This window comes from Taudactylus pleione, unplaced genomic scaffold (assembly GCF_031769625.1).
Source record: "Taudactylus pleione unplaced genomic scaffold, aTauple2 ptg000317l, whole genome shotgun sequence".
Lineage (NCBI taxonomy): Eukaryota > Metazoa > Chordata > Amphibia > Anura > Myobatrachidae > Taudactylus > Taudactylus pleione.
This window is the reverse complement of record NW_028284718.1, coordinates 2,903,408-2,918,663: the sequence shown is the minus strand read 5'-3', so window position 1 is coordinate 2,918,663 and position 15,256 is coordinate 2,903,408. Positions and strand designations below refer to the sequence as shown.

The following is a 15,256-nucleotide window of genomic DNA, read 5'->3' as shown; positions in this document are numbered from 1 at the left end:
TCTGATAAGCTTGCCTGAAGAGGTGAGTTTTCAGGGAACGCTTGAAGGATTGGAGACTAGAGGAAAGTCTTACTGTGGGTGGTAAGGCATTCCATAGAGTGGGTGCAGCCCGAAGAAAGTCCTGTAACCGTGAGTGGGAGCAAGTAATGCGTGGGGAGATCGCAGATCTTGTGCTGAGCGGAGAGGTCGGGTTGGGAGATATTTTGAAATGAGTGAAGAGATGTATGTTGGTGTGGTTTGGTTAATAGCCTTATGTGTAAGTAAAAGTATTTTATATTGAATACGGTAGAAAACCGGCAGCCAATGGAGGGACTGACAGAGTGGTGCAGCAGACGATGAACGTTTGGCAAGGAAGATAAGCCTCGCAGCTGCATTCATAATGGATTGTAATGGCGATAGCCTGTTTTTGGGAAGGCCAGTAAGGAGACTATTGCAATAGTCAATGTGGCAAATGAGTGCATGGATTAGGGTTTTAGCAGTGTCTTGTGTGAGATATGGTCGAATTTTGGATATGTTTTTTAGATGTATGTAACATGATTTTGAGACAGATTGAATGTGGGAAACAAAGGACAGTTCAGAGTCAAGTATGACGCCTAGGCAGCGAGCTTGTGGGGCAGGATGGACTGTCGAGTTATCAACAGAGATTGAGAGATCAGGTTGGTAACCGTTATTAGCTGGTGGAAATATAATTAATTTAGCTTTCCCGCTAGGCTGTTTTAGCGGGGCGCGGCGCCTTGCCCTCCTTCTGGAAGGCAAAAAGCGCCCTGCCCTCCAGAAGGAGGGCAAAAAGCGCCCTGCCCTAACAGCCTGCGGGAGCCGTTTTCACCCGCGGGTCGCAGTGTCCCGCGGGTGAAGAAATATGCGGTGACCCGGTCACCGCCGGAGAATAGACGCCGGGCGCATGCGCCCGGCATCTATTCTCCCTGACTGCAGGGCTTGGGGGCTGCCCGGGGTGTCCGTAAGTACCGGGCACGCCCCCAAGAGTGACGAAAAGGGGACGCATCTTATAGACACGCCCCCTTTTCAATGACCACGCCCCCTTCTCGGTCGCGCGCGCACGGACGTGCCCTCTCTAGCTAGCGTGAACACTATAATTCTGTTTTACAAATATTAAGTTTCAGGTGGCGAGATGACATCCAAGATGAAATGGCAGAAAGACACTCAGTGACACGGACCAATACAGATGGTGATAAATCTGGGGAGGATAGGCAGATTTGAGTATCATCTGCATACAGATGGTACTGAAATCCAAAAGAGCGGTGGTATAGATTGAGAATAGCAGAGGACCTAAGACAGAGCCTTGCGGTACTCCAACTGATAGAGGTAGCAAAGAGGAGGCAGAATCAGAAAAACGAACAGTAAAAGAGCAATCAGATAGGTAGGAAGAGAACCAAGAAAGAGCTTTGTCCTTAAGACCTAGGGCTTGTAGTGTTTGTTTGAGAAGAGAGTGGTCAACAGTGTCAAAAGCAGCAGAGAGATCTAGAAGAATTAGGAGTGAGCAATGACCTTTAGCCTTGGCAGTAACCAGATCATTTACTACCTTAGTCAGTGCTGTCTCTGTGGAGTGTTGGGAACGAAAGCCAGACTGATGTGGGTCCAATAAGTTGTGTGAGTTAAGAAAGTGTGTGAGGTGGGTGTAGACAAGTCTCTCAAGTAGCTTGGAGAGGCATGGGAGCTGGGAGATAGGACGGTAATTTGAGAGTGTGTTGGGGTCAGAATTTTGTTTTTTCAGAATGGGAGTAATCATTGCATGTGATGGAAAGATGCCAGTAGAGAGAGAGAAAAATTACAGATTTTAGTTAGGGTTGGGATGAGCGCTGGAGACAGAACTTTAATGATTTGTGAGGGTATAGGATCTACAGGAGAGGTAATCGAGTAGGAGGATAAGAAGAGTGTAGATACTTAATGTTCATTTGTGGGGACAAACAAAGAGAATGTGCCAAAAGGTTCAGGTAGGGAATTGAGCAGGTCATTAGCTGAGGAAGAGCATACCATTTCATTTAGGATATTATCAATCTTGTCCTTGAAATTGGAAGCAAAATCTTGTGCACAGATAGTAGCAGGTGGCTTGGGTGAGGGAGGGGAAAGAAGCAGTTTAAATGTATTAAAAAGTTGCTTGGGGTTAGAGGCTTGAGCAGAAATTAGAAATTGGAAATATGTTTGTTTGGCAGTGTCCAGAGCAGTACGATAAGAGTTGTAGATAGTTTTATATGTGAAGAAGTCACTTGTAGTACGAGACTTTCGCCACTGACGTTCTACTTTACATGAGAGTTTTTGTAGATGCCTTGTTAAGTTAGAATGCCACGGTTGACGTCTAAGCCTACGTGGTGTGTGATGGATCGCTGTAGCAACTTCATCAAGGGCCTTTTCTAGAATCTGGTTTAGGTGTGATGCAGCAGTCTCAGGAGAAGTGAATGTAGAAATTGGTGAGAGTCGTTGTTGTAGAGAGGTAGCTAGTTGTTGAAAGTTAATAGCATTAATATTTCTGCGGGTTTTAGGAGCTTTGGTTGATCATCCAGCATAGAGCATTCCTTAACAGGACTATCCAATAGAAATCCATAAATGAACTGAATGTTATACTATGAGAATGCTTCTTGGGCTGCTTTTATATTTAATACATTTAAATATTTTCAGTTCTGCTGCCATCCTTTGCCATGTACAGTTTGTTACATTGTACTGATTAATCCGGACAATGTAAAATAAATGTAGCATCAATTCTACACTGCTGGTCTGTACTCTAAAGCTGCGTATCCACTTGCCAACTATGGAACAGACAGTACGATTACAACATAGTAATCGTACAGTCGTTCCTGATCCACTGTAGTGTCTACACTGAACGATATGTCGTTCAGTGTAGACACCCTCCCTCATCCCTGAACATCGCCAATCTTTCATTATCGGCAGATTGACCGGCATGTTCAGGCGATGATTGATGTCGGAAACGACCAGCGGGAGCGTGCATCGCTGGTCGTTTCCGCCATTATAGTGCACGATTAATGAGCAATCGAACAATTACGTTGTCATAATCGGTCAATCACCCATTAAAATCGCCTAATGGATACGCGGCTCAACAGTTCATGTGTTGTTTTCCACAATGACATACATGTTTTAAATCATGTTTCTCCAGCATTTGTGGTGATTACGTGCTTACCCTTGTCAGTAAGTATTACTTAGGTACTCCATAAAGTGTTGCTTGTTCTTACTAAATACCCACTAATGTAGTATTTTTGTGTTATTGGATAACTCCCTACACAATAAACAATGGATACATATTCACAAAGCTTGGGTCTCCTGTGTTGTTGTAACCACCAATCATTAAAAAAAAAAAAATGTCCTCCTTAGACCAGCAATAAGATTTGAATACTACAAGATAATAAGAGTCAGAGTTTGATTTTCTAAAAGAGTTTGTATGATCCACATAGGGGAGCACAAACTACATCCAGGGAGGCTTCACCTACAGAAAGGTCTGAAGACTGATAAGCTGGAACCACAATCTCTAAATTGACATTGAAACGAGACACTACCTTAGGAAGGTAACCCGTCCATGTACGGAGAACAGCTCTATCCTGGTGAAAATTCAAAAAGGGGGAGCGACAAGAGAGCGCTGCCAAATCAGAGACTCTGCATGCAGAAGAGAAAGCAATGAGAAAAAGTGTCTTCGCTGCCAACTACTTCAGATCCATTGAGTCAAGAGGTTCAAATGGGGGAGAACTAAAGACAAATCCCATGGAGCCACCGGTGGGACAGGGTGGCTGCACTCGAAGAAAACCCTAAAAATCAATTCTAACATCTGGCAGAGAAGCAATCTTTCACTGGAACCAAACTGACAGCGCAGAACTCTCACAGAGTGGCCAGGCGGAGACCGAGGTCTAGACCAGCCTGGAGAAAAGCAAGTACCCGAGAAACCCTAAAAACCTTAGGGTCATACTTTCTGTGGGAACACCATTGACCAAAAGAATGCCAAAACTGTAATAGATGCTGACAGAGGAAGGCTTTCGTGCCCTAAGCATCGTTTGAATCACAGAGCTGGAGAAACCTTTGGCTCTTAAGATGGAAGACTCAAGAGACATGCCATCAAAGACAGACAAGGTAAGCCTGGATGCAGGCAGGGACACTGCGCTAACATATCCGGCCATAGAGAAAAAGGATACGGACTGTCTATGGATAGACTCCGTATGTCGGTGAACCAATGGCACCTGGGCTAAGCAGGAGCTACCAGTATTACTGTGCCGTCTTCCTTCTTGAATTTCCTGATGACCCTTGGGAAAAGGGAAATCGGAGGAAAGAGATACGCCAGCATTAAGTCCTACTTCACTGCCAGCACGTCCACGAAGGCTGCTGAGGGGTCTTTGGTCCTGGACCCGTACCTTGGAACCTTGTGGTTGTGACGTGAGGCCATGAGGTCCACGTCTGGTAGGCCCCATTTCTTTATCAGAAGTTGAAAAAAACCCCGGATGGAGAGCCTACTCTCCGGCGACTATGTCCTGATGACTTAGTTTGCTTTCCAGTTGAGGACTCACGGGATAAATATTGCTGAGATAGCCGGAAGATGACGTTCTGCCCAGATCAGAATGTTTGTCACTTCCCTCATGGATGCATGACTTTGCGTACCTCCCTGATGATTGAGACAGGCTACTGTGTTGGACTGGATCTGGACTGGCCTGCCTTGGAGTAGGTCCTGTTCCAGGATGAGCGCTTTCTATACTGCACGCAGCTCCAGGAAGTTTAAGGGCAAGTGACTTTCCTGATGTGTACATCTTCCCTGAAAAGTATGATATGTCACTGCCCCCCCATCTGTGAAGACTGGCGTCCGTTTTGAGGAGCACTCAATTTGGAATCCAAAATGGGGGGAGGGAGAGGGAGAATGAATGAGAGTCAATTGTTGCAGAGGCCTGGAATGGAATTGAGCATATTCCACCATGTCGAAGGTGGACACCATTGACTCCAGGACCTGCATCGCTGATAGAATGGATACCCTTCGCTTACATAGCAATTTGCGTACTCGCAATATTAGGGACGAAATCTTGTCCTCTGCCAGAAATACCCTTTGAGCCTGAGAATCCAGAAGTACCCCTAGATGTACCATCCGCTTGATGATCCAATTGTGTGTAGGCAGGCAATGGTCAGTTGGAGATGGTGTTGTAGAACAGCTGGAAACTGTGCCAATATCGAGACAAATGCAAGTGTACACTCTAACTATGTTGAACCTAATAATAATACTGCTAAATTGCATCTTAGAGGTTCTTAGCATAATAATGGCCATAATTATGGGCCTGCCCACCGCGTCCAGGTGATCTCTATCAGGCAGGTCCCTAACACTCCTATAGAACAAATACAGGCACGGGACCCCCCCAGGCCAACCCAGCAGAACCGCCCCATGGCTGCACACTAGTGTGAGATTTGAAGTGAGGGTTAAAGAATAATAAAGAAGAAAGCCTATGTGTTAAGTCCTACATAAGTAGGAGGTTATAATAAAAAGTGTATAAAGTGCTACATATATAAAAAACAAACTAAAGAAGTGTACATTATGATAACATGAAGCAGTCCAGCCACACCAGCCCAGAGAGCCCCGCACCCCAATACCAGTCCCAAAACTGACACACAGCAGTGTGTGTGTGTGTGTGTATATTTTAGATATATATCTTATATACACACACTATATATATATATATATATGTTAGGTCTTACCCTCAGTGTGCAGGCAGAGGGTTTGTCATCCGGCTAAGAGGCTGGACGTCTGACCGGCAAGTGGTCCTGCAACAACTATACGGTCTGCCCTTCCCTGAGGGCGAAAGGACCTAAAAGAATGGCCTAGAGTTTGACGTAGCTGTTGATAGCAGACCTGCAGATTTTGAGGCTGCCAGACTATCTTATCCAATTCTGCTCCAAAAAGTAGGTTTCCATAAAAAGGTAAGGTTTCCAGAGCCTTCTTGGATCTGGTATCTGCTTTCCAGGACCTTAACCAAAGGGCTCTGCGAGCAACAACCGAAGTTGCCGATGCTTTAGAAGCCAGGAGCCCCGCATCAATTGCAGTTTCTCCCAAATAACAGGCCACTTCCCGTATGTGGGAGATATAGGTCAGCTGTTCCCTGGTAGCATTTGGTAGACTATCTTCTAATGCCCCCGTCCATTCTTCAATAGCCTTGGACACCCAAGCCGCGGCCACAGATGGTCGAGTAACAGCTCCAGACAATGAAAACACTGATTTAAGACATGTTTCAAGTTTTCCAATCTGAAAGATCTTAAAGGGAAGATGCTGATGGTATAGGTAACGTAGCACTCCTGACTAAATGTGTCACAAGCATTTACAGTAGGAGGGACTTCCCACTTCAGTAGGTGGGAAAGGATACAAAGATGCTAATCTTTTTGTAACATGGAACCGTTTATCCGGGTTACTCCATGTTTCTTCTGTAAGTTCAGTGAGCTACTCAGACTTAGGAAACTCAGCTTTTATCACCTTCTGGTGTTTAAACACTGGAAGCTTAGGTTTAGGGGCTGGCTCATCACCCTGTATATTTAGGATTGATTTGACCGCCCTCACCAAAGAAGGGACATCCACTGTAGGAGGATGGTTCTCCTCTCCTGAGATAGACCCTGGAGAAAAACCCGGCGCATCATCTGATCCCTCCGATGATACGTTTGAATCTACATTCTGAGCAGACTGATAAAATCATATCGTCCGCTTAGGCGCTTTAGTGACTACCGGTCTGTCACTAAAGCAGGCTGGAACTGCTGTCGGTATCCCATTAAGGGAGGCAGCGTGGGAGTAGGCTGACAGTCCACTAGTTGCATCATAACCTGAGAAAAGGATTCTCCAGATGGCTCCTGTACAGGGGCTGGTAAACTGGACTGGTGAGGTAGTTCTTTATAACAAATAGCACACAAACCATTCTGTATAAAGTCCTGAGGGGACAAGCCCACCGAACAACCTTCACATGAAACCAGCACCTAGGCCTCGGTTTCCTGTTTACCCTTATTCCTAGACATAATAAGTGCAAATGTGACTGCCGTCACAAATAAAATAAATGTGAAGTACAATTTGAAAGAAAAAATAAATAAATATTCCCCACACACCTGTAGCAAAGGGTTGAGGAGAAATAGTAGTGATAGTTATACCTGACAGTACAGAAAAATAAAAGGCAGTAAAAACACAGCAGAGCTAGCACACGTCACATACAATATACTTGGAATGGGTCCTGAATCAACTATTCAAAGCACAAGGCTTGGTAGTATTTTGAGCACTGTATAACAGTCTCATAACAGAGGAGGGTAGGAGGAGCAACCCAGATGCGGGAAAACCTCAGCTGGATCAGCACCTGGGCTGCCAGGGAGAGCCTACCTCCTCTATGCTGTAACAACCCCTGGAATCCCTGGCCTTCTACATGGCGCCGCCACTGTCCTCTGATGCCAGACTGACTTGCCCCGGTGGTCTAGCGGTGGAGCGGACGCATTGGACACCCCACTACAGCGGCCTGGACTGCCACGTGGTTCCCTGCAAGCGGTGCTTCCGGCTGCAGTCCTGGGTCCCAGCATCGCCGCTAGCCAAGCTCCACTGGTGCCCGCTGAAATCACCAGTCCAGTTACTGGTGTTGTGGCACCGGCGGGGGGAGATGAGGTAGCAGCACAGGCGTCCTTTAGGATTAGGTTAGGGGAAGGGGGGATTAGGGTTAGGCACCACCGGGGGGGGAGGTTAGGGTTAGGCATCCCCCCACCGGTAAGGGTGCGGGGAGGGGGGGAGTTAGGTTTAGGCACCCCTGGGGGGACGTTAGGATTAGGCACTAGGGGGGAGGTTAGGATTAAGCACCACTAAGAGAGGGTTAGGGGAGGGAGGAAGGATTAGGGTACTTACCCTAGTCCGGATCTTCATCTGCCAAACTTCTGGCTTCAGGATTTCATCAGCCAGGCTTAGATCCAGCGGTGTTACATACCGATTCCTTATTAACATGTGGTATAACAGTATGTAATTATTTGACATAAAATTGGTGCTATTATCATGTAGTGTTAAGGACAACGCTACAGAGAAGCTTTGACGCAGCCTGGTCACATGTAGTATTCAAATTTTATTGCTGGTGGACATTTTTTTCTAGTCTAGATTAAATCCTGTCCTTTCATGCACTTGTGAAAGACACTAAAGCTGATCTGAGCAAACACTATTTTATATTATTGTTATGTTATTTACCAGGTCCCAGAGGCCACAATACTCTTTTACTTAACACATTTTTCCCTGACTTACACAAGTATGGAATGGCTATCATTGGTGAGATAGACACCTGACAAGCCAGGTGAATTACCCTCTGGCCAAATGTAAGTAACTAGAAACTAATATAATGCTAGGATTATGCTAATACTGCAGGTAGTTTGGGAGTGTATCTAGTGAAGCCTGCTTTCTCATACAGTAATGTAGAATAAATCAGTTTCTACAACTGTTTATCATTGTACTTCCTTTACTACAAAGAAGGCTGCCAAGACTTATTTGGCTCAGACTCTTTAGTATAATTTAGATTCATACAACTTTTATTTGACATTCATACTGTATAGTAAATAATGATATTTTTGTATACTTAACAGTGAGTCTTTCATTCCCATCTAAATAAATTTAATAAAAAAATAATTTTTAGATGTATAGTTTTGTAAAACTTCAAGCAACCCATGAAAACAAGCTAGTAATATGAAATGTCACTTTGCAATAACTTACCTTTGTAACTGCTCTATTGCTGTTATTGTCAATGTCAGCATTACCTGAACCCCTTGTCTAGTTCCTTTATGAACACGTTCAGTGCAGATACTCAGTGTGGAAAATTGTATATTCAGGCGCTCCTTCCCCAAGTTCTGCCTAGACAACTCTGCCACCATAAGTCCTCTTTCACTGTCTAAACAACCCTACCTCCAGGTCCTTTCCTACTGACCTTGCTTGTGGTTCAGTCACCCCCCACCTTCCAAGCCCTTCCCCATTGTCCAGCCCCCTCACTTAAGTCCTGCAATATTGTCCAACTACCTGACCATGTCCAATTGTGATAACATTTTACATGAGGTTTGGAAAAATGTTAGTTCACAATATGCAATAGTAGCATAACTATGTGGAGGTGGGTGCAATAGTCACCGACTCCGCAGCGCACAATCAGCAAGTAGTGACAAAGCTGGTCCACTTGACATGCAATGACCCAATATGGACTACGAAAGAGTTATCTGCTTAATTACCTAATTATATTCTCTTGTAACCCTTATATATTCCATACTAGTTTTTGGGAAGATGATGGAGCCAGTGTGTGCCATCTACAAATGAGATTAGCAGAGTTCAACACCAAAGAGCAGCTCAACTTCTGGACTCAGCTGAAGAGGATAAATTTCTTACGCTCCTCAACTTCTTATGAATCTAACTATGAATTGACTCATTTGTGGATTATTCTTGACCTTTACTGGCTACATTTGCTCATAGTTTATACAAAGGCTGTAGTCTTTCCACATCACTCTACAGAAGTTGCTGTTCCTTACATTGGGCCAGATTTAGGGGCCTATGTATTAATCTGTTCATTACAAAAAATTATGCAGAAACTGAAATTTCTACATAATTTTATGTTTTTTAGTTATGTACTATTTTTCACAGAAATGTCCGGCAAAGTGCTAACTTTAGATAATCCCCAATGATAATAATGGGAACTGCTATGATCTGACCTCTATGTACTAAACTCCAAAAAGCTAAGCTTTTCAGAGTTTAGCCCAGGTAGTTTACACCATCTTCAGATGGTGTAACTGCTGTAAGCCTATGAAGGCTCCAGAAGCAGGAGAGATCTTTCAATCTCGCAGTCCAGGCCGGCTCCAGAAGCTGACACTGTACGAATGCGCAGAGTCGGCTTCTCCCGGAGAAATCTTTCATTACTGAGAAAGACTTCTACAATTTGCCAGGGATATAACTCGCAGGGATACCACAACCGCTGTCCCTGCAAGTTCCCCTTTGTACGTAGCATGGATTTTTCATTAAAAATTACAATATATCAGGCGATGTGGATACATAATAATCACGGCTGGTCTGTGATTATTAGTACATAGACCACTTAGCATTAAACGGAAAAATTAAACTTACAAACAAAAAGCATCTGTTAAATTGTGTTTCTTCAGCACAAAGATCTCATCTTCTCTTCATACTAGTGTGTCACATTTGTCTCATATTTTACACTGTAAGCTCCTATAAACAATGAGTTTTATACTTCTAGTATCCGAGATTATTGTTACATTTTGGAGTAATATTTTGGCACTGTATAAATACTGAATAAGAAGAAAAAAGTTTCCAAACTATTACATTGATCGCTTTATTCTTTCCATACCGTCCTACAGCCCCCCAGCTGTTGTTGAACTACACATCCCAACATGCCCTGCCACAGTTTTGCTATTTGACCATGATAAAATTGTTGCCATGCATGCTGGGATTTGTAGTTCAACAACAGCTGGAGGGCCGCTTATTGCCAACCCTGACACTAATACCCCTTTCACATAGCAAATGCTGTGTCACACCTGGCTGACATTCCTTTCAGAGTGGCGGCCCGACCCGGCAATAATGCCGGGTCGATGACGGTACCGCTATCACTGCTGAGCCAGCACTTTTTACTGCTGAGCTCCCGTTCAATTCCTATGCAGCGAACTCAACCCGTGTTACCCGTTTCACACTGCACTGCGAGCCGGGTTGAACTCATGTTCAACTCTGCTCGTTACCAGAGATGAAATGCCGGGTCGCTCGACCCGGGATATTTCAACTGGGCCCTTTCACACTGCACAGTAACCCGGGTTGCTGCGCGTTCATGTGCAATAACCCGGGTTATTTGCTGACAGTATGAAAGGGGTATAGTTTACTGTCCAAACTCCTCTAAAGGGGTATATTTGCTACTGTAGAGTGTGGGTTTTTAGAAGTGGAGATGTTGCACATAGCGACCAATCAGATTCTAGGTATTTTCTTCTAGAAGGTGCTAGATAAATGTTAAGTATAATCTGATTGGTTGCTATGGGCAACATCTCCACTTCTATAAACAAGCACTTTAATATACCCCTACATCTTTTTTCTAGATCTACCCATCACCTAAGAATATTCAGCAACAGACAGTCATACTTAACAAAATAGGTCAAGTTTAAAATGTATTTTTGGAGTGCTATTACCCAATGTAGAGATTAATTTTATCTCGTCCAAACACATAGCAACAGTAACACTCTGTACCTGGCCGATTGGTTACCTTTCGTATATGGCAAGGAGCAACCACAAGTTTCTATATGAGATACTAATAAGTCAAAAAGTATGTCTCTTATATTTCATTTAACTGTTCTCCCAAAACATTTTAAAACTTATCTATGGAAGCCTGTTGTTTGTGACAACACACTGCTGGATATTCATTGGTCATTTATATCCCAGCCGTGTTGTGTTGAGTAGCAATGACCTTTCTTTAAGACGGTGACATATAAAGGAGCTGTCACAGTCTTAGAAGATTGGACAAATTCATATATATTTCACAAAATCCATTGTAACAGTGCTGAGTATTGATTTCATCCATCTACTTGTCTCCCTTCTTAGTGCCCCCTTTTCCAAATACACACAGCCTTACTGACAAACCATTAGATTAAAGATAGCCAAACGTCCACAGTGTTACAGATCAGCCAAAAACTTAATAAAAGGGATTATCACTCATACATGTAGTGATTATGTTTACAGCTTCCTTTTAACTGATGTACTGTAGTGCAGACTGGAAAACAAAAACAAATGTAATTATTGACACAGACATTGTTGTAATCATCTCCTTGAACAATGTAATGTGTCTCTAAGACACAAAATAGTATCATCAACAATCGGAACAAAAAAAATTAATTTGTTTTTGTCTCTGGTGAACTACAGGCATTGTGCATTTTAAAGCCAAGACCCAGCCAGTCTTCGCGCTGCCAGGTCTCTTTATGGTCTGTGCTTTAAATGTGGAAGAGAGCGTCTGCGAGAATAAATAGCTGCCACAATGGTAGACTGTTCCAGAGTTGCATGCCGTGCCCCGGCAGCTGCCAACAAACCATTCAATAAGAAAACACTCCCTGTGGGTACTAGTGAGCTCGCAGCACAGCAGCCTATGATATATAGGTCATTGTCCACTATGTTGCTGTCTGCACAGTCTCCGAGTGCCATACCGTTGGCAAGCACAGATTGCACCATGCTGCGTGTATTGTGCACTCTTGGAATTTTCACGCTTCGGTGGCGCTTTTGCATTACACTCCTGCACTTTTAAAGATAATTTACATTACTAACATATGATAATTTATAAACAACAGGGACTGGAATTTCCTCTGAAATAACTTCAATGCTGAAATTTTGCAGCTGACTGTTCCAGTGATTTATGAAACATTTTCCCCTCTATTTATGTACCTTCTGCTGATTAAGTGTCATTTGAAAAACATCTGGGGAGCATTGAGGTATTATGCCACAACCAGACTTCCACCAGGATCTTAGTTAGTGTTATATAATAAACACAGCTGTGAATTTCTATACTTCTGATTGTACCAGAGCATATTTAAATAAAAGTGTTGGCAAGTTAGGTAAGCGAAGCTATAGGAAAGAAGGGAAATGTTGGAAAACCTACAGTCTAGGTGTGTGAAGGTCTTGTGTTAAACTACCATTAATCAGCTTCCAAGATCAATGGCAATCTCAATGTCAGGCAAGATAATATGGATGGATGACTGTAGTTTATTCAATGGAACTTTAGGTGCTCATATCATGCATGCAAGGAATGGGGAAAGGTTAAACTAAACAAAATCTATGGTCAACATAATACTGACAACACCTGTACCACATGTGATATCAAACTTCAATGAATTACTATAATCAATTTAGGAGTTTAATAGTACTTTATACAAGCGTGCAGCAACAACAACCTGATTACACTCCACAAGTGCCCAAAACATTTGTCTGTGTCGATTGCATTCCACCTTGCTACTATAAATAGACAGAAAAACATAATTTACAAATCTAAGGGTGCCCATACACAGTGCGATTTGCATATGATGCAATCTCGTATGCAATGACCCTTGAACTCTCCGGCAGCTGAAGTAAACAATGTGCAGCAAAAGCTGCACGATGTTCACCCAATCCATCGTGCACGATCTAATGATTTGCATAATCATTAGATCGAGTGCGGTATGACACAGGGAGACCCCTTTATTATTTATTATCCTGAGATGACTAGCGGTCAAGGTTAAGGCTTCGGCTGGGGGGTCCGGTGAAAGGGCTCCCTTGGCTATGGCATTAGCCTCCCGCTAAAAAAGTCCAGTGATGGTTCTGGATAATACTGGGAGATCCTACTCATTTCCCCACCTCTATTTCCAGAACCAAAACCGGATCAGAGCACAACGCTGGTTGCGCAAAGTACGGGGGACCCCTCCTACGTTTGTCCCCCGTATTTTGGCAAACAGGGCTGGTTCTGACTAGCCCGGTGCTGGTTGTACTTAAGTACAGGGGACCCCTACATCGTATGTCCCCTGTATTTAAGCACAACCAGCACTGGGTCACTAAAAGCCTGGAGCTGGTTGCTCTTTTGGAGGTGGGAGGGGCGCACGCCATTTTTTTCCTTTTTTAACATAGGTTTTTAATATTTTTTTTACCGCAGCAGCACAGACGGGTCTCTCTGATCCCGTCCGTGCTCTGTGTCAATGACGCAGATGCATGTAGCACGGATCACCCTGGTCCGTGACACTTGCATCTCTACCATGCATGAAGTGCACAAACGCTGTACGATATGTGTCACATCGTACACGATAGGTCGCAATCTTACTGAAGGTTTCAGATGATCTACGATGCCGATATACGACGCGCATCGGTATCGTCCAGAAAACGCCACTTTTTACACGATTGGTCGTTACGATCGATCACGTCCAAATAGTGTAAAAAAAACAATAAATAAATAAAAAAATCGCACCGTATATGGGCACCTTAAGATGGTAAACATTTCACCTTAGTACGTTTTCACGACAGAATCAGTAATGGGGATTACTGCTCAATTCCATGTTCTTACCTGATTTGTGTTGAAACACGTCCTATGCCACACAATCTGTGCTGTACTGGACTGTATTGCACTGCATGCAGCAATCTGTGATCCTAATCGCATCTGTAGCCTCTGAAAATACACATGCACAAAAAATAAAGTTAACTAACCTCCATAGTAATAACAATACAAGTCAAGTCAAATTGTATCATTAGGACCTAGGGTGCTCAGGATATTTTCCCAGGACTCACAAGTGGCTGCACATTGCCTTTATGCACAGTATGTTAATATGTGAGCACTAGCATCAAATATGAAGTATCCAGGTCAGAGAGAAGACATCAACATTTAATGGACTGTACGAATGTACTTTGCTCACTCTGATACAAGTCTCACAAGGAAACAAAAAAGTACAGTACTGAGGAGGGCCACATATTACCCATGACTGCTACTGACAGAGCCTAATTCAGCAGTGCACACTAGTGAACTGCACTGCAGAACGCAAATTCCCGATGTTCGGGAGTCTGCGCAGGCGCCAGACCGTGTGTAGAACGGGTCTGAGAGCCCGAACGTAAACTGGCAGCAGACTGTCAGTGATTGACAGTCTGCTGCTGTTTGGGGGCGGGAAGGAGGCAGCGATGGCCTCAGTTTCCAGAAACGGAGGATGACGCCGTCGTAGCGGGGTGGGGGTGGGGAAGCCGGCTGACTGAGATTTCCTGGCCTCTTCCTCTAAACTGCGACAGACGGCTGCAGGACCCTATGGGTCAATGCAGCTGGCCCATGGTACGCAGATTATCCGATGCTGTGCTAGATAACGCAGCTCCGATAAGTAATACACAGGGGCCGTGATGCCTCCAACTGCATTACCAAATCTGCAAGTGTCGAAATTGCAAAACTGTCTGCATGCCCAGAGTGTGACGCTGTCTGACGGAGTGGAGAGACTCACATCAAGGACCTAAGGTGCACACCTGATTCCCGAAGATACAGAATTCCAACAGCTATACTCAGATGGCTGCAAGGTGCCACTGACATGTCTTAAAATCCTGCCTGGAATCAGGCAAAAAAGTATGTGTCTTGAAATATACATTTTATTTACAATAATTGAGTCATGTTAGGACATTTACAGTTAAGATTTACAAATTCAATACTACACAGTTGACCCTTTATAATAAAGAAAGTGAATGTGAAAAATATAGAAACAAATGCATTGGAAATAATTTACTATGGAACAGCACGACGAAGATTTATCTATAATGTTCAGT

The 15,256-nt window shown here is 43.8% G+C and overlaps 1 protein-coding gene across 2 annotated transcripts in view; it reads right to left on the bottom strand.

Annotated features, from left to right (window-relative positions):
• The window catches only part of UQCC1 (ubiquinol-cytochrome c reductase complex assembly factor 1), a 127,558-nt gene that overhangs the window by 99,328 nt on the left and 12,974 nt on the right, over nt 1-15,256 (bottom strand). For both annotated transcript variants that reach the window (XM_088442783.1, XM_088442784.1), the window contains exon 2: nt 14,028-14,129. In XM_088442783.1, coding sequence (XP_088298909.1) covers nt 14,028-14,129 — 102 coding nt within the window. The remainder of the gene's footprint in view (nt 1-14,027; nt 14,130-15,256) is intronic.